The sequence below is a fragment of the Dromaius novaehollandiae genome, chromosome 4 (assembly GCF_036370855.1).
Source record: "Dromaius novaehollandiae isolate bDroNov1 chromosome 4, bDroNov1.hap1, whole genome shotgun sequence".
NCBI classification, from domain to species: domain Eukaryota; kingdom Metazoa; phylum Chordata; class Aves; order Casuariiformes; family Dromaiidae; genus Dromaius; species Dromaius novaehollandiae.
The window spans coordinates 45,572,528-45,591,487 of NC_088101.1; the positions used below are offsets into that span (position 1 = coordinate 45,572,528).

Here is an 18,960-nt window from a genome sequence, read left to right on the forward strand (position 1 = left end):
AATTTAAAACTGCCAACAGGAAAATTAAAAGTTTCATCCTCTGTAGCCTACACAGTATTGCCTTCATTCCACATTCCAATTTCTGGATTTGCAACCTAGGTCTTATGAGAAGCACTCAGCAAAGAAATAAAGTCCCTAATAACATTGTAGCATAAGTCTTTCTCCAATAGTATGAAACAGAAAATTCTCATACAATTCTGCCACTGTCAGAAAGTATACATACATTATTTTCATTAAATATTGTTGTCTCCTTCAAGCCAAATTAATTTTACTATAAAACTAGATGGGAAAAATTCTGAATGAGTAATAATGCTATTATCAGTGTGCTTGAAATTTACCTAAACCAAAACCAAACAAACCCAACAACTATCTCAAAAAAACTATTTGAATGAAAAAGCACAAAAAGAAAATGGCCAGGCAGGAATGGTCTTAACACAACAGGAAATTCTCGCTTACCTGAATTATAGCAAGTGATTTCAAATGATGTCTACTCGTAAAGCATAGGCCTTCAACTCTTTGTTGAATAAAGGATAGAGCACTCAGAATCCGAGAAATTCAAACTCAGACTGTGGAAATATCTACAAGCTAACTACCAAGTAACTAACTAACTACCAGTACCAAGTAACTAAACATGACTACACTGTCAGTTTGGTTCACTTCCGGAAACCATGTCAGAACCACTCTAGGATTGATGTCCATCACATCAATCAGTGGCACTGGATTAAAAATGGATCCATACATTTGAATGCTGTCTTAAGGGATCAGTCTGCTAGATCGCTCTTTCTTCATAGTTATGAAGGCAAACTTGTGTGTTCAAACTTCAATGGTCACTGTGAAAAGTAAAGACCTGGAGTATATAAATAGCTCAGTCTCATTGATTTCATTACTTAACCTAGAGCTTCTAAGGAAATAAGTATTTTTCTAATGCATTAAAAGATGGTCCCTACAACTAAACAAGAAATCTGGCAGATACAAGAGTCAGCTAACTTTTATTTCCCCAAATAAGCACACATAGTAGGTTGTCCAAATAGGATAGACAGACATCAATCAGAAGAACTCTGGGTACCCAGATGCCTTTGGGTAAATAAGTTCTTACAGACTGTGCTATTCCATAATCACAAAAAGAAATCATGAAATCAATATTCTGTTCCTCTCCTGTGATCATAAAACTGTGACTTTTTTTTTTCTTTAAAAGCCCCTTGAATTATTCTCAAGCTTTTCCTCTAGAATGCAGATTTGAGAAAAAGGGGGGAAACGTAACAAAAATTAAGTATGGACATTAAGCTATCGGAAAACCAGTAAAACAACAACATAGAATAATTCTTTCATATTTGTGTCATCTATTTTTAACATTAAAGCTAAGGTTATTGGGGTGAGGTAATATTATTTTATATTCAACATGTAAAATGCTTAGAGGATTCTGTTCCATAAGACTCCATATATTTCCTCATTTTTTCTTAGAAAGCTAATAAGCAGCATTTGAAGACTATCTCAGGATTCTCCCCTGTTCTAGAAATCTATTTGGCAATGGAGATATCAGTCAGTTATTACAACTAAGTGTTCCTAATAGCTCCAGCCAAAGTCACTCAAAACTATGCTGCACAGCTAAATTACACTATCAGGTCCTTAACTAACTTTCCGCCACTGGAGTGAAGCCCTTAGCCCACTGTTAGTCACATATAACTTGATCAGTTCTTTTCCCAGTGAACAACCTCTGACTCTTCAGATGTTTCCAGGACTTTTTCCCTGCCAAATGCCATGATTTGTAATAGAAATTAGGAATATTGTAGCTCTTAAATGAAAAACGCACACAGAAAACAGCAATACTACTTTGAAAAGCAAAAAGTATTACAGTAGTTTTATGTAAAAGGAACAGTCAAATTCCACAGAATACACACACAAAAATACATATAATTTTCATTACTGGTATTTAACTTAAGCAAACACCCCCCTCACTCTAATCCTTTTTTTAAAAAAAAACTTGCATGGAGGCAAAAAGAGAAACTTGTAGATGGAATAATCAGGGACTTTAACTTGGTATAACAGCTGGATAAACAGGGACATCTATCAGAGTGACCTAAATCAAAAAAGTCTCCTTACAAACAATCTAAATGCTGCAAAACCCTACAGTCAAAATAATGGCAATACAATTTTGATTTTCATTTTGTTGTTTCCTCTTTTCTAATTTTCTGGTGAACCTCATAAAATGTTTTGTTTTAGAGAAAAACATTTTAATTTTATGTTTTATTTTTAGAGAAAAACCTATATAAAACTTAAAACATATACAATATGTGGACTGTGTGCATTTATGTCTACCTAAGTAGAGGAGGGAAATGGGGCATGGCTTACCAGCTTTCTGAAGGATGAGGAAAAATACAAATGTTGGAAACATTGAGTGACCCAGTAACCTTGTAAGAAAATAAAGCTCAGACAGGTGTAACAGAACTTCTGGACTCCTAAGGAAAGCAAAGTAAGCAGGATGTACCACTATAAGAATAAAATATAGATTGTGGATTCCTTTTTGAATTATACTGTCTTGCTTAAACCAGATTCTAATTCAGCTCTAGACCCATGGTTTCTCAATATATTGCAGTTCATTCATGTGAGATTTCAGACACAGAGAGAAACACCACATACTTCTCAAACCAAGATAGAGCACTGCCTACAGAATTGCAGCCTGAAATTCTGAAATCAACATTTACTATATCAGATTATCAATCTAGTCCAATATCAGATTTCAAAAAAATAAATTTCATGTAAGAGAAACAAATAGTAGGTAAATCCATCCTACTGCTTAACTTTCCCATAAACTCTTTCCCACAGAATTAAGCCATGAAGCAGATGCTTTAATATTGCTCACAAAATAGCTTATTTAACTTTTGTTTTTAATAGCATTATTATCTATATAAATGGCCTTTCTGATTCAGTCAGAAAATCCAGCCTCAGTAATACTACCTCACTATGCATTCCAACTTTCTTTATGCTTGTCCAATATTTTTTTTCTACTTAATAATTGCCACCCTCCCATTTAACTGAATCTCTGCACTGTTTTGCACAGCGCAACATGAGATTCAGCTAGAGGAGAAAGCAGAGTTCATCATACAATATCCAATTCACTGTAGATGCCTGGCATATAAGGCAGCACAGAGGCACCTATCCATGAGGCAATGCAGCAAATGAAAGACAGACTATAAACACACAAACAGAAACCATCACAGATAAATTAGCCAAAACAAAATATTTTGGTTCAGGTCAGAGAAACTGAAAGATTGCTTTCTCGCCTCCCCTCACAAATGGGGGGAAAAAATAAAAACAAAAAAGTGAACACTTTTTTCATTAAAAAAAAAAAGAAATAAAACTCCCAACCAATTATAGTAACTTAAATAAAGAAACAGTACTTACATAGTGGTCTAAGAAGTAGCCACAAATTAAGAATTCAGAATTCTAAATGAAGAAATTTAAAATATACATAAAAAAAACAAAAGGAAAGGGAAAAAAAGTAACAACCTTCATCTGTATTCTATTTTAGACCACTAGTTGGGATTTCCTAATGAAAAGAACTATCATTGCATGGATGACTTGGTCTGTTCTCCAGTTCAGGTTTGCTTTCCTTCCATTTTTCAAAGCAGAGTATACTCACAAGCCTGCTTTGTAAACTTTCTGTTCAGATGTTGATTTTGCAGAAGTAGACTGTCATAATTAAAGATTTGCACCATCTTCTACAAACAGCTGTGAACATATTCCCAGTGACCTCAATTAGACCACGAAAGTGTTCACACAAACTAGTTTGTGTTCAGTGTAAGAGGACTTTATCCCAATAAAATCCACACTGAAGTTTTGGTAAAGTTGGGAAAAAAAACTACTTCACCACAAGTGCTTCACTTTCTGGAAAAATCTTTAAAAATATACTGTTTGAAAGAATTCCTACTACAATTCAGGTACTTTAGGATTAACTGACTATCTATCACTGAGGTTTTTTAAATTTTATGCTAATAATTAATTCAGCATTATGAAGATTTTTTTTCCTTTTTTTAATCAAGCACTTCTCTTGATAGATGCCAAGCATAAAACAGTAAATCACAATGTCTTTTGTTTCATCTCTATGCTTGATTACTCTTGGCAGGTTTCTTCATGTAATGAGCAAGCTGTTTGGCTAAAGCTACTTAAGTTAAGCAACTGAAAAACATAGCTGTCAATCAGAAAATATATTTATTTGATTTTCAAGCTTATTTCTGTTTTATCTAAATACAATTAAAGGATGAACACATATTTTAAATTGATTGTATAAACAGTATGTATAATTGTACAGCTGTAGAAATTTTAGCTGCAACCAGCATATTTAGTCAGTAAAAAAAATTTCTTTCTGATAAAAGCAAGCTAGAGTAGGATCTGTTTGTTGGCAGTAACTTCAATGTTTTAAGAGGAAAAACTTCCTAACAGCCACATTATTGAACAATCCAGCTACATTCAAACTGGACTTAGAAGTCATAGCCCAACTCTTCCTAAACGATTTTGAAGTGAGGAAGTCAGATTCTTTAAAACTCAAGGACTACCTGTTTTATGGGTAAGAGTTAAAAACAAAACAAAAAAACCTATGCAAGATACTATCATATTTTACAGTGATAAAACTATTAGATTCTAACTTGATTTTTGCTTCACAGAATAACTTCATGAATTTCATTACCTAAATATTTTTGATATCTTCTACTACCTTTCTTAGGGTAAGCTGAGTTTGACACAAATATTCTCTCATAAATCTTTAGCCATTTGTAGTTGTACCTGTCATGTGCTTTCTTATGTGATACTTAAAGGTATACCGAAAACTTAGATATTTCTTCTGATCAATGAACCGAAATTATTGTAGCCAACTACTTCGCATGTGAGATATAAACTTAGAATTTTCATTTTATTCTGAACTACACAAATGCAGTTAATCCATGCCACTTTCAGTATATGTCCCAAAACACTGCAATCAACAGGACATCAAAATCTGGCAGTGAAATAAGTTTAGCAGACATTAGGTTGGAGCTGTGAAATCTTTGCAACATTCCGAGTGAGGTACTTCGCTCCCCAGCAAGAGAGATGCAGAATAAAATTCCTTTAAATTGTTATTGATCTGGGATATCAGTGAGCCTGTGCCTGTGTGAGTGCCTGTACAAACACATGGCATGCACTCAGATTTATTTCAAAATACACAGAGTTCAACTTTTCAATGTGATGAACATCAAATATGCCATAATATTGGTACAGAAATATCTTCTGCGGAAAAAATGTTACTCATCTTTTGAGTTACAGAAGCCATCCCACAATCCAAATCTAGAAAATTTCTAGAGAAAAAAAAAAAAGTGAGAACTTCATATACCATAAAAAATAAGTCACCTTTACACACGAAAGAAAAAAAAAAAGAAGACAGGCAACAAATGTAAACATGCAGTTTGTGTACAAAAGGAAAGGAAGATGGAAAGGAATGCTAGCTTTTGTCCAAACAGAGCATGGAGGCCCCTGAAGACGAACGCTGTGCAGAATCCAGCTTACAGATAGATACATCCTTTCCTAGTGAAGAACTTCAGAATGCTTAGAGATTTTATATGCCTATATTAGTTTAAATTTAACTGTGTAGTTTTGTACTGAAGAATAATTCTGCCTGTCCCTTCTTCTCCTTCCTTATGGACTGCACCTGGAGACATCAAAGCGAAATTCCATGATCCTTCAAGTTACAAAACTTAATTTCTCTAAGGTATTACCTACAGTAACTCCAAAGATGTTTTGGCCATACCTCCCTGCATTATTTGAGAGGATATTTTTTCTGAGGAGCCCATGAATGTCACATCACAGGTGGAACTGATTTGTACTAATAAGAAAAGCCTAAATGCCTGTCTCCTTAATATAACTGCACATTCTTACTCCTAGCGTAACTTGCACATTCTTACTAGTGCAAATAAATTCTGCCCATGCATTCCCAAAGTATCAGAGCTGAGCAAAACAGAACCTTGCAACTGTCTGTCAAGAACTCCTGCATAAAACTAGATATATTCAACTTTAAAATAAAATTAAATAAGCACATGGATGAAAAACTAAACAGCATAACAGTTTAAGAGGGAAGTGCTGGATTTACTAAGATTTGGAAAAATAGACATGCACTTTATGTGCTTTAATCCAGTTCACAAGAGAAATACTGTACACTATTTGCAGTATACTGGACAATCTGATGGCCCCTTGTTGGCTTTGGACTGCATGAAGCTAGCTTTTCCTGTTCATACTTATCATTCCTGGGCATTAGAAATAAGACTGCCTACCTGATACTTAGTATGTTTAAAACACTTGCACTCTGGATTAGGACAATTATTATAATCAGATTGTTTTATCTCAGGGAATACCTTAACAGAAACCCAGAAGCCATTTCTCCATCCAGCTTAGGATTTGAATTGGCTAGTATTCCAACATTCTTTGTTATTTTTTCATCAAAGTGACTGGCCACAATAACAGACAGAACACACAAGACAGAATGGCATGAAGAGGGTAGAAGAGAATTCCTTTTAAATGGCAAATTAGTATGAGAAAGATTAATCAAGCACCAATCCTTACCATTGACGTATTTGAGCTAAAGAAGGAAAAAACCCAGATCCAATTGACATGAACTTACATGGTATTCTTCCTTATTCTGCTGCAAAACAGCATAGATTTGCAGCGTAGATCATCTGGGAATATCTCACCTAATTAATTCCCTGACATGGCAGGCCTCAGAGATCAAGGCTTCTTAATCTGTGCCTGTGGCAAACAGTTCAGGCTTCTAAAACCTGAAATGTTTTTGCCCAGCTAGAATCTTTGGGTTTAATACAAACAGGATAAGGATAGGACTGTCAGAATAAAAATCAAAAAGACCTACAGGCAAGCATGTTATTAAATCCAACGGTCCCTTTTATCCCTAAATTTTATGAATACAAAGACCTCCATGAGTTTCAAATAGGCCTCCTAAACCTGACCAAGCTGGTTAATGCATTCTTCTACAGGAGGAGAAGGCCCTTTATACAGTGGATTCCTGGTATTGTTGCTTTAAGTACCAATTAATTCTGTCTACAAGAATCATAGTTTGTATTTTCTGCAAAAGTGAATTTTAGTCAACAACAAAATAACCACCAAATCCTTAAAAATAAATGCATAAATACATCCATCTTCCACAGTCTTCATATTAACAATTTTTCTCCATTTCATTAAATAGCTGTCAAATCCCAGGTCACTTTCCATACTCAGCAGCATACACTGATGAGTAAATTCTGTACTTACCATTGCTACACAGATTTAACAACTAAAAAGAATTTCATCATTGAGGCAAACTCAAAAGTGTCAGCAGAGTTCCTATTCAGCTGCATGCAGACCCCAGGATAAGTGCTGTACATAAAATTTTTGACTACCTGCAGACTTCTTTAGAGAGATGCTGAACAAGCTGAGAACTGACCAGTCTCCTTTGACTCAATGATCACACATCACTCCAGAAAAAAACAAAAATTAGTTCATGAGAATATTCCCCAGAAAAATGTCAAGCATCACAAACGATAGCCTTTAATAACAATGTATCAAGAGCACACTCTTTGGAAGTGGGTAATACCAAAGTTTGGATGATTTGCATCTTTTAAAGCCATTCTCTTACTGTATTCCTTTAAAGCGGTTGAGTGTCAAGATGATAATATAGCAGTGAAATCACATCTCCATTGCAAACTGTAAATTTTGTCATGGGTCTAATAGGTTAGAATTTCATGCCAACTCTCCTTGTTTCCCATCCCAGCTTTCTTCCCCACACTGCACAGTCTTTCTTACGTAAATCATTAGTTCCCACAGTAATTTTCAGTACTGTAATCTATCAGTGAGAAATGAGATGAATGAAACGAGATGGGAAAGCAAGAGTAAAAATCATCAAAAAAATCTAACAACTAATTAAAGGTCATTCACATTAGGTATGGATGCTGAGTGGAGCTTTCCACACTGATTGTACTAGCCATGAATATCTCTCTTTCTGAAATTAAACTTCAAGAAATATGAAAACAACAAGAATTATTCAAATCAAACATTTAATAGCATGCAGTATGTTGGTTACTAGCACTGCCTTCATAATATCTGAGTCCCAGACAAATAAGACAGATCTTAGCACAAAGCATAGACAAAGCAAAACATTAGATACAGATAAAAAAAGCTGTTCATCTATGACTATTAATAAATTCAGATATGTCAGTTTAAAAACATATATACAGTAATAAAAACATTGTTGTAAATTCAATGTAAATTCAAAATTCTTAAAAAGGTCCATGCTCGAAAAATATCCATAAAGCAAAGGCGAAGCTGTTTTACTAGCAAGTACCTTTCACGTACTGATAGGAAAAACACAGAAATCCCTTAGTTAAAATAAAAGTGCCTTTATGCTTGAAGTTCCCTTATGCTTAGGAATGGTTCTAAAGTTAGGTGCCAAAAGAATAACCAACTGTTCAGAGATTTCCGTCCTTACTTTGTGAATGGGAATTGTGGGTGCTCAGCACCTCTTGGGGAAAAAAAAGCTATTTCAGTTTAATTGCCTATTTAAAGGAAACAGTTAAGTTTGAAAACTGGCCAAGACCTGCAAACAAATTAAGTCTGTTACTTCTCCTTTCTGTAGCTAGTTATTTCAAATGCTTCAATGGTTATGAAATAACAGAGACGGAGGAGAGGAAAAAAAAGATAGATAGATATTCTAATGCCACTCGTAGTCCACTGATTTCTATATTCAATCTCCCTTTATAATATACCCTCCTGCTCCAGACATCTTTCCTTTCTGATTATGAAAACAAGACAGCCCATGCAGTTTCTGTTACTGCTACCACCTATTAGTGTATTACAAAGCTATTTATGCTACACTATAATAAGTACAGATGGCTAGAGTCAATCCCAATAAGATTTAATGGTAAGACAAGGGAACACTAGATATCCATATCCACCGAACAAGCTATAGGAAATAAAATAAAGATTATTCTTCAGGGAAAGGAGATAAAGATAAGATGAAACAAAGTTATCAGCTTTACTTTAGATTATGAGGCCAATCTAAAGAAAAGTACATTACAGTATACTTAACTCCTAAATGTTAGCTCTATAAAAAGCTTCAAAGATAACACTTTCCAAGAGAGAGTTAAGAACTTGCCATCTTCATTTAAAGAGTGCTGAAAAACGCAAAGACATCTAAAATTTCCTTAAAATTAATGAAAATTACTGATTGTTAATGAATATTTTCCTTAAATGTCACAGTTAAAAAAACAGTTGCCATGTCTTTGTTTATTAGTTTCATTTCAAAAGTAGTTACTATAGGTGCAGGTACAAAATATTCATTGTTTCCATCAGATTCCTAGGTTTCAAAATACAACTAAGATCATAGAAAGTAAAGGGTGAGGGAAGAAAAAAAAAATAAGTAACCAACTTCAGAGTATCCAACAAACAGTGGTCAAGTAACCAATTTGAATGCAGAGGAGTGAGTTTCAATGCCTTTCTCCAAAAAGGAACTTGAAGCTTTTATTCTTTTATTCTGTCCTTGCTTAAAAGACTAGAACAGTGTAATGAAGAAGCTGGGTTTTCCTGTTCTGCACTTCCATTTTTTCTGAAATTTCTACATTCAAATTCTTTATCGAAAAGTATGAATGAAAGAGCTGCCCTAGCCACTAGTATGGAAAGAAGCATGCTTTATTTACACGGAACCATCAAATGAAACTATCAGAAGCACTGGACAAAAACCTAATGAACCAATTTTGACAGCTATAGTGTGTTGACTGACGAAAGACTGAGGGACACTATCCTTTCCTAAAGACTGGTTTTCTCTAGAGTAGCTTCATAATCCTTTTTTGCATTCCTTCTCCTTCTATCACGTACATATTATAAGTGACCTACATATTACATGCAATCCCTCACTTTTCAAGCACAAGCTCACTTTAAGATCACAAATGGCTGCTGGCTATATTTCAGTCCTAGGTGTTTCAGAGGCATCAAAACTACTTTTCAAGACCTATTTAAACTTAAAATAATCCTCATCCACTTCTGTTACTAGACAGATTTTAAAGCAGCTAGTTTCACAACAAAGTTCAGCAATATATATCTTTAAAGGAACTGGATTTTTTGTATAATGACACAAACATTCTATACTAAATGTACACTGCTATTAAGGGCATATAGAACATTCTCTTTCTACAGACAGACTGGAAAAGATCAAGAAAAAAGGCAGTAAGAAGAAAAATCACAGACAAAAGCAGAGCAGGACCAAAAAAAAAAAAAAAAAAAAAAAAAAAAAGAACATTAAGCTGCAACCCTACACTCACAACTAATATATAAATAACACTAATCCCTGTGCACATCAAAAGGAAAGTGTTCAGCCAAATTGGAGCATTTTGGACTACATACGAGAAAAACATTTTATTACTGCAGCGGTCTTCTAGCAGAAGTTTCTTGGGAAAATTTTTTTTTTCCATTGGTCAAATAAATAGCACAGCATGTACTGCTCACTTGGTATAACAGCCTTTATTTTACTGATAACATAACTTTATGATCTGTGAAGGTCAAAATAAATGCTATGCTACTATAATTAGCATGGAGGCCCTGAAGATGACTATCACTCTACAGTTCTGTAACCAGGTTTTTGAGGCCAATCCCCTTCTCACCAGCACCTTCAGTGCAAACTGAAGACGTAGACCACATTCTCTAACTTTATACAAGCTGCTCAGTCTTCAGCAAAATAAAACTTTATTCATTTACACTAAAATAACTGATCCCTAGTTCTTCTTAAAATCTAAGGTCTCTGTAAACTAAGAGGGATTCCAGCACATACCAAAGAGCCTCTTAAACAGAAGTCTCTCTCCTCATCAAATATGGTTACCAGTTCTCCATTCTGGAAACAAGAAAACACTCCTGATATTTGCATGGTGACTACAGAAAAATGCAGAAAGAATTTGGCTTTCTTGGTTGTACTAAGAGATGTCCTGCTCAGAACAGTAAAGAAACACCAGGTGTGTGGCTGGTGGGCACTGGCAGCTTATTTTTTTAAGGAAAAAAGAAGGAAAAAAAAAGAAGAAGAAAGAAAAAAAGAAGACTTAAACCTCCAGAACAATGTATGATGACAATTAGCAAATTGGTATGGGCACATAACATTTGGTTTATCTCTTTTCCAGAACAGATTTCACCAATGTTGAAAAATATATTCTTTCACTTCTCTTCAAAAGACTCTCATTGGGAGGCCAATCTGAGTTGCCCAAACTTGCCAAATGTTCTGGATAGGAATACATTCAGTGGTCAAGTTCAGAACGCATCGGAGTGTAACAGAGTAAGAGCTAATATTAAGCCTGTGAACTTCCCATCCATAACTGATAGGTTTTAAGGTCTGTTACCTGACTTTTGTCCTACCTCCTTTACCTTTGATACTTGTATTAATATGGTATGATGATAGTAGCATTGCGGTATGATGTAATTGATCATATTGATCAACTGATCATACCGTTTCATAACAATACTACACCATAGTTGAGTTGTGTTGAGTTGATTTGTATACTACAAATATCTTCCACTAAAGTTCCTAAACCCTCTTAGATCTATGAATACAAGAATTGTTTAAATTATCACCCCTTTGAAATGAAAAAGTAAAAAAATCACTAATAAGTCAGTACAAGAATAACTCCCCTTAAGCAACAAGTAAAATTTAGCATGTAAGGTAGATTCATTACACAGACTTCTTAATAAACACAAACAGACAAGCCATTGGTTGCAAGTATCAGTCACTAAAAAAAATTATTTAAATAATGTTGCTTTCTGGAATTTCACAGAAACATAAATGAAAGTTTTTGAAAGAATTTCAGATAGTTGTACAACTGATAATCACAGTTGTGTGAAATTTTGTCTGACTGCTTGCAAAGACCACATAAAATGACAGAGTGATTATAAATGAGAAAGCCACTAGATTTTGCTTTAGAATTAAAAATAAGACCATTATTTGGAATCAAGCCACTGAGAGAATAAAGTATTCCTATATTTTGTTTTCCTCTACAGATTTACAGCATTAGGAGTAATGAATGTTTGATATATCAGATTTAGGATAAGTAGGAGAGTATAAATGTAATGCTATTACCCAATTACATTTTTTTAAAAGGAATAATCTTGGTTTTAGACAACTGCAGTTTTTATATATATCTTTATAAAATATATCTGGTGCAACCATCATAGATGAGTTCTTAAGCACAAAGCATCCTAAGTATAATCAAATATGAATAAGAAGATACCTGCAACTTAGCATCTACCCTCAATTCCCAACCATGAGACAAATAAGGAATACACAGACACAGGCTAGGTCAGCCTAGTGTCATGACATCACTGGCTGTTCAAGCAGCCTAACTACACAGCTTGTAAACCACTAGCAGATACATCAACCCCAAAACTTACTTATTCAGTGACAGACATAATGGCTGCAGCTACTCAGCAGCTGGACTGTTGTGGGTTAAAAAAACCTCTGCCTTCCCATCCATTATGGGCAAAGAGTAGACAGCCTTGTATATAGACCCAAATGTTTGTCTTGCACATAAAAGTCGGAGAGAGGTCATATTTCAAATGAAGAACATACATAATTTTTTCTGAAGTTTCATCTTTAAGAAAGAGATCATTTACAATTTCTGCAGGAGAAGAAGCTTCCCAGATGCAAGAAAACAGCCTCTAACATGCAACCTGCTTCCCACTCTTCAACAGTAAGGCTAAGTAAGGCAGAGCTCTTGCCTAGACCTGTTTCATAATTTTCAACGGATTTGTCAGAATGATCAAGATATTTAAAGAGAGTTAGTTCCAGTTTTGCCTGTACAAAGTATTGAAAAGTTGTCTGCTAATATTTTCATGTTAATGACAACCTTTACTGACAATTCTGACATTCTAGAGGATGTTATTAGGGCTTTGTTTATTTGTTTTTTAAATAAAGATTATACTCTCATTTAGCTTTTGTAGGGATTCCCTTTCAGAAGGGCTATGTTCTTTCTCACTGTGATCTGAAACTCTATGAAACTGAGCCAATGAGCCAGAAGTCAGGGTCATTATCTTCCACATTAATCAGTCTTGTCAGTTAAGTCTTAAGTTAAGCCTTTAAATACTTCTTTTCACACCAGATTTCCATCTCACCCATACATCTGTAGGGTATTCTAAGTCCGCAGAAAATATGTTACTCTTAGAACAGAGAATTAAATTATAAACACAGGGCCTTGCATACCTTTACTTTGATTTTAACTCTGCAAGACAGTTACCCCTACATATATTTAAAACGCATTTGTGCTGTTCCTTGACAGGAGGTAACATTTGAATCACTAATTAAATGACTAATCATAATTTCAAAAACAACAAATTACAGTCATACAAGCAAATTTACTAAATATATAAAATAGCATGACATTAATAAAATGTCTCCACTGTGTTATATTTAAGGATTATAATTACAAGCAAAGATATTTTTCTAAAACATTCTTGTGCAGGTAGGTTAATCCAAAATTATTAACTTTGCTACAGTTACATCTTATGAATTACTGAAAACCATCCATACTTTAAAGGGAGAGTCTTGTGAAATATTAGGACCATCAATTAATATTCCAGAATGAGTAACAATCAATAAGATATAAAAAGCATTCTGCACAAGAAATAAGAGCAGAATCCTCACTGAAGTATCAGCCTTTTAAAACCTAAACAGGGTAAAAATAAATAAACCAGCATATTTGTGAGTTGCCTCAAAAGAATTAGTATGCAGTACTTCCTCAGAACGGTCACTCTTAAATCCCTTGGGGACACCTACTTGTCACAGAATAAATTATCTGGCTAATATCCAATATTACAGTATATGTCAACGGGCACCCAAGAGACAGACATTAGACAGCACTTAGTTTCTACAGCCTTGCAGAGTAGTCCTTACATAAAGGACTTGCTCAATTATAAAACATAACTGATGTAGTTATTTTGGTGCTTTCCAGCAATAGCCTTTCATCTGAAAAATTTATGTAGTGCTGCATATTTTTGCAAAAACACAACAGCTTCCAAAGTATGCTACACTGAACTGTTTTTCACATGAAGGTAAGTTTTTAAGCTACTCAAAGCAAATAAAAATGCCTGAACACTGTATTTGAGTGTTCTCAAACACTAAAATTACACTGTTTAGTAGAAAATAACATGGAAACAAGTTTTCCCACAACTATAACAGTAACTCTTATTTCTTAGTTACTTAACACAAATAGCCAAGTTTGCATCCCACATGCAAAATATACATAAAGCTAGAAAACACATCCATCACAAGTACATTATGGCTCCCTCAGAAAAACAGACTTCTCAGAGACATTTACTTCAGTTCACTATAGTGAACCACAGTCGTGGGCAAGCTGTAGCATGAGAAACCTGTTGATACTGAAGTTGCAAACCAAATCACCACTTTACACAAAATCAAAGAAATCCAGTAAAGCAGTACAGTAAGGCCAGAAAGCAAGTTATTTTGTGTTCCTGGAATTCTCTTTTAAAAGCGACATCAAAGAATGCAGAACATCGGAAAATCATGGAAAGTGCTTTTCACAGTCACAACGAAATGTGAAGGACTTTCGAAAATGGATTAGATTTTGCCCGACTTGCAACAAACCGTGAGCAAACTGAGCACACAAGTGAAGCGCTCTCGTGGATGAGAGCCGTTGTGAAAGTATTCGGTTTCTTAAGCGATGAGATTTGGGTCAGACCGGGTCCGGTGTTCGCGTACGCTACGCGAGGCGCTCTGGATATACAATTTATGCAACTTGTCGCCGTGTTCAGCGGCCGCGCTCTGCTCGCACACCTCCCGCAGAGGCCCTGGGAGCCAGCGGCGGCCCTGCGCGCAGCCCCTTCCCCTCGGCCCGCCCTCCCGGGACTTGACAGCTGCACGGGGAGGCTCAGCAGCACCGCCCCGGCCGCGGCCGGCGCCCCTGCCCAGGCCAGGAGGGGCTGACTGCTGCGCAGCAGGGCACAGGGGCGACCCCCGTTTCGGGGCCGCGGCGCCCAACGGCCGCGGCGCCCAACGGCCGCGGCAGCAGCGCGCGCCCCCGCCCCGCCCCGCCCCGCCCGAGGCCGCCGTTCCGCCCGCTGCGGGGCAAGCGGCGCCCGCCGGGGGCGGGAAACGGGGAGGAGGAGGAGGGAGGACAAACGCCCCCCATGAGCCGCCCCAGCCGCCCGCTAAAGGTGGACGCCCCGCAGGGCGAGAATGGGCTCCCCCGACCCGGCCCGGCCCGGCCCTCGAGGGCGGCGGCACGCCGGGGACCGCCCGGCGGGACCTCCCCTCCCCTCCTCCTCCCCTCCGCCGGCACTTCGCGCCCCGCCGCGGTGCCGAGGCACCGTCGGGAATTAAAATAAAAATAAAATTAAAGGAAAAAAAAAAGTTGCGCCCTCGCTGCGCAAGCGATGCCCTTAGCAAAGCGAACCGGCCCAGCAGCCGCGGGGTGCCTGGGGGAGCGGGGCGGGGGGAGGCGGGCAGCGGGCCGGGGGTGGGGGGGCAGGGTGGAGGGATTCAACTTACGTCTCGGAATTTGTTCCACTGCCCGACCTCCTTGTCATACTGGGAGATAGTCGTGAGCCATTGTTTATCGTCCAGAAAATTGCCGCTGTCCGGTCTGCCCCCGGCCGCCGCCGCCGCCAGCGCCGGGCTGCACCAGGCTGCTGCACACACGCACACGAAGGCTGCTACCTCGAGCATCTGGGCGAGAGGAGACACAAGCAGGGGGTCACCCACGCCAGCGCCGAGCCCGAGCCGCGGGCAACGCGGGGGCAGCCGGAGGGGATGGGGACAACGGCGCGCGGGGCCCCCTCGCCACCCAAAAGGGGCAGCGGCTGCGGAAGCGGCAAGGGGGAAGAAAGCGGCGCTATTAAAAAAAAGGGGGGGGGGGGGTGGAGAGGAGGAAGGAAGCAGAGGCTGCCCAGCCCGTCACCTTGCTGCAAGCCCCGCAACCGCGCTCCTCGCCGCGGCCGGAAAGGCGGCCCGCTCCCTCCCCGCACGCGCTGCCGTCTGCAGCCGTCCGCCCCGCGCCCCGCGCCGCGCGCGCCGCCCCGCCCCGCGCCCCGCCCCCGCGCCCCGCCCCCCGCCGCGCGCCGCCGCCGCGCCAGCCTGACGGTCTGCGGGCCCGGAGGCCGCGGCCGCGCACCGCGGGGAAACGCCGTCCTCCCCGGGGGCCCTGCCGCCGCCTCCTCGGCCGGCCCTGCCGCTCCCGCGCGGGCGCCGGGACGGCCCGTGGCACCGCCGGGCCCCCACGCGCACCCCGAAATGCCACAGAGCGGGGCCGCGCGCTGCCGCCGGCGAGCCCGGCGCGGGTGACACCGCTGACAGCTTATCCTAGAGCTGTACCGGCACGTGGCGCCACGAATGAGCTCCGCGGAGAGCTCTGGCACCGCCAATCCTCGAAACCTTCCAAGAATGTCAAGACAAAACTCCCTGTACCTAAGGGAAAGGGGAAGCGCAAGCTCCCAAATCACCTCCTCCGCGCAGCATATGCATTCGTGTAATTTTGTAACTACTCTCCTTAATCAATTCCTCTCTACCATAAACTCAGTTCAGTTCAAGCCCCTCTCAGCTCAGACATCTTTTATACGCTTACTCTTCTTTCCTGTCACGGTGACTGATATGGCCGTGGCAGCACTTCAGGACTCCAGCCATTAGGCAAGGCCCATTTTAGCTCACTGGCAGGTTCACCAAGTGGAGAGACTCTTGAATTTGGACCACTCCACGGACCTCATCTTAAAAAATGTGCTTGTCATCCACATTACTAGAAGAAATTTCTCCCAACCCTTCTGATGCTACAATATTTTTATTTGAACTAGGACTGGCAGCACTGTGTACCACATTGCAGATGAAGTTCAGTACTGACGGGTATATACTGGCATCCTAATGCTTCCTGTGCAACTCCCCTTTGTAAGGACTACACACTCTTTCTCCATCCTGCTGCCTTTTATTTTTTTTTTTAACAGCAGCTGTATGTTAACTCAAAAGCCTGTGGTGACACCCAGTTTCTTTCCTGAATCGGTTAAATTTAATTCAGAAATGAGCCAGGTGCATGAGCAGTTCAGCTTCCAGTGTGGCTCACTCCATATCCGATTTGGAGCTCTAGCTGCCATCCCATTTACCTAGTTCACCTCATTTTGTAACATTAGTTTTATTCCCTAGACTTGAGTAACACACACTGCCTTTTTGGTTGCCCATAAGTATTTTAAGAGAACACAACACTCCTAGTGTAGTATTTGAAAGTATTTTCCATGATAAAAATTGAGAGTTACTTTCAGAATTAAAACCAGGACCAAATCCATCAAAAGATTCTCAGATCTGGTAAGCAGAAAAGTGCAAATTTATGCAAAAAGACAAAAGAATAAAGGATTGTGACTGATCATAGGAAGTTTTGAGTTTCGTCACAAACCATAACTACAAGTAGATTAGTGAACTATGGACTACATCCACTAAGCTGCATCTTACGCTATATAACACATACCATTCAGTTCCAAAACCTGCATCATTGAACATGATGAGAATCTTATCAGTCTGATAGGCATAGAAAATGATTACTAGATTAGGATTACGTGCCCAACTCTGAAAATACTATCTATCTACAGGGGTATTACATTCTGTAATAAATAAATCATAAAATTCAAAGCTAAGGGATAGGATGACCTTACGGAAGCTAAATTTCCAGTCAATAAAAACAGCCATGTTATTCTCAAGAGGGCTTACAGACTCAGTCCCTTCATTTTTTTGCAATTCAGTTTGAGTTTGTCAATCCTAATTTTAATTTTCTGCAAAGCCCTTTGTCCTTGAGCAAAGAAGAAATTTCTCTACATAGCTGAATGATCTCTTTTCTTTTGGTAAGAATCAGCTATTTAAACTTTTTAAAAACCATTCCAATCCCAAGATTTGTGGCTTCACTTATCCAGCATCAAGGATAATCTATTTTGTTTTTGCTTCATCTGTGTTCCACATTTTCAGCCGTGATAATATTATTCAGTACTTTAAATTATGGTGCATCTTTTCATAATTGGAAATGAAGTGTGGGAGAAAAGTGTCTGGGATTTGTTTTCAGTAAAAAAATTTTAGCAAAAGGAGCTCTGGTATGCTTTGTGGTTTACAAAAGTTTCACCGCGATTCATCTAAAAAGTGATCTTCCACACCTATGACTGCAGTTTCTACTGACAACACAGACTAAATGATCAATTATATGTAATTTTGCCTGAACCAAGCTATTTGAGGCCTTTAATAATTCTAAATGTATTCCTCATAATTTTAAGTACTCTGATCTCCATATAATTGGTTTAAGCGCCTCATTCTGATCAAGGACTTTACACAAGTTGGTAATACCATTTATTCGAGCACACAAAAAATGATGCTTGATTGAAACGGCATTATTAAGATACAAAACTAAGAAGTTTTCTTTTTTCTCAATAATTTCATCCCTCTTCAAAGATTAAAATTATGTATCTTGAGAATTATTCTTTCCTTTATTTTAAATATAAGTAGTTTCTTACAGAAAATGTATCTGTATTGTTACATATTGATGTGCATAACAATAGCATCTTAAGATAGGAAAGGGAATCCAGTACTTTTGTAGTAATAAGAGAATAGCAACAATGTTAACTGGTACACAGTTTTAAACTGAGATCATAAAAACTCTGAGTAATAGCTCTTTTCATCATTGTCCAGTGAAGAAATATTGCCATTATTAATAATAAAAAAGTCCTTCTTTCAATTTCAATGGCACAAAATAGGAAATTTAAAATATGACAGATTTTCCAAATGTTCAATAATACAGATTTTTCAAATATTAAGACTTCATAGTTTAAAGTCATTCAGGTTGCTTTACTTCTGACCAGCTAATAGAGCCTATAGGCAGATGGTAAAAATGATGGTGTAGCTGGTAAGTATATATATAGATGGTTACAAGCCAGTTCTAAACAACA

The 18,960-nt window shown here is 38.3% G+C and overlaps 1 protein-coding gene across 1 annotated transcript in view; it reads right to left on the bottom strand.

Annotated features, from left to right (window-relative positions):
• SPOCK3 (SPARC (osteonectin), cwcv and kazal like domains proteoglycan 3) overlaps positions 1-16,065 on the bottom strand; it is a 217,448-nt gene extending 201,383 nt beyond the window's left edge. Inside the window, exons 1-2 of the mRNA XM_026122889.2 lie at positions 15,954-16,065; positions 15,545-15,721 (exon numbers count right to left, since the gene is read on the bottom strand). Coding sequence (XP_025978674.1) covers positions 15,545-15,721 — 177 coding nt within the window. The 5' untranslated portion in view covers positions 15,954-16,065. The remainder of the gene's footprint in view (positions 1-15,544; positions 15,722-15,953) is intronic.
• Between the last annotated feature and the right edge of the window lie 2,895 nt (positions 16,066-18,960).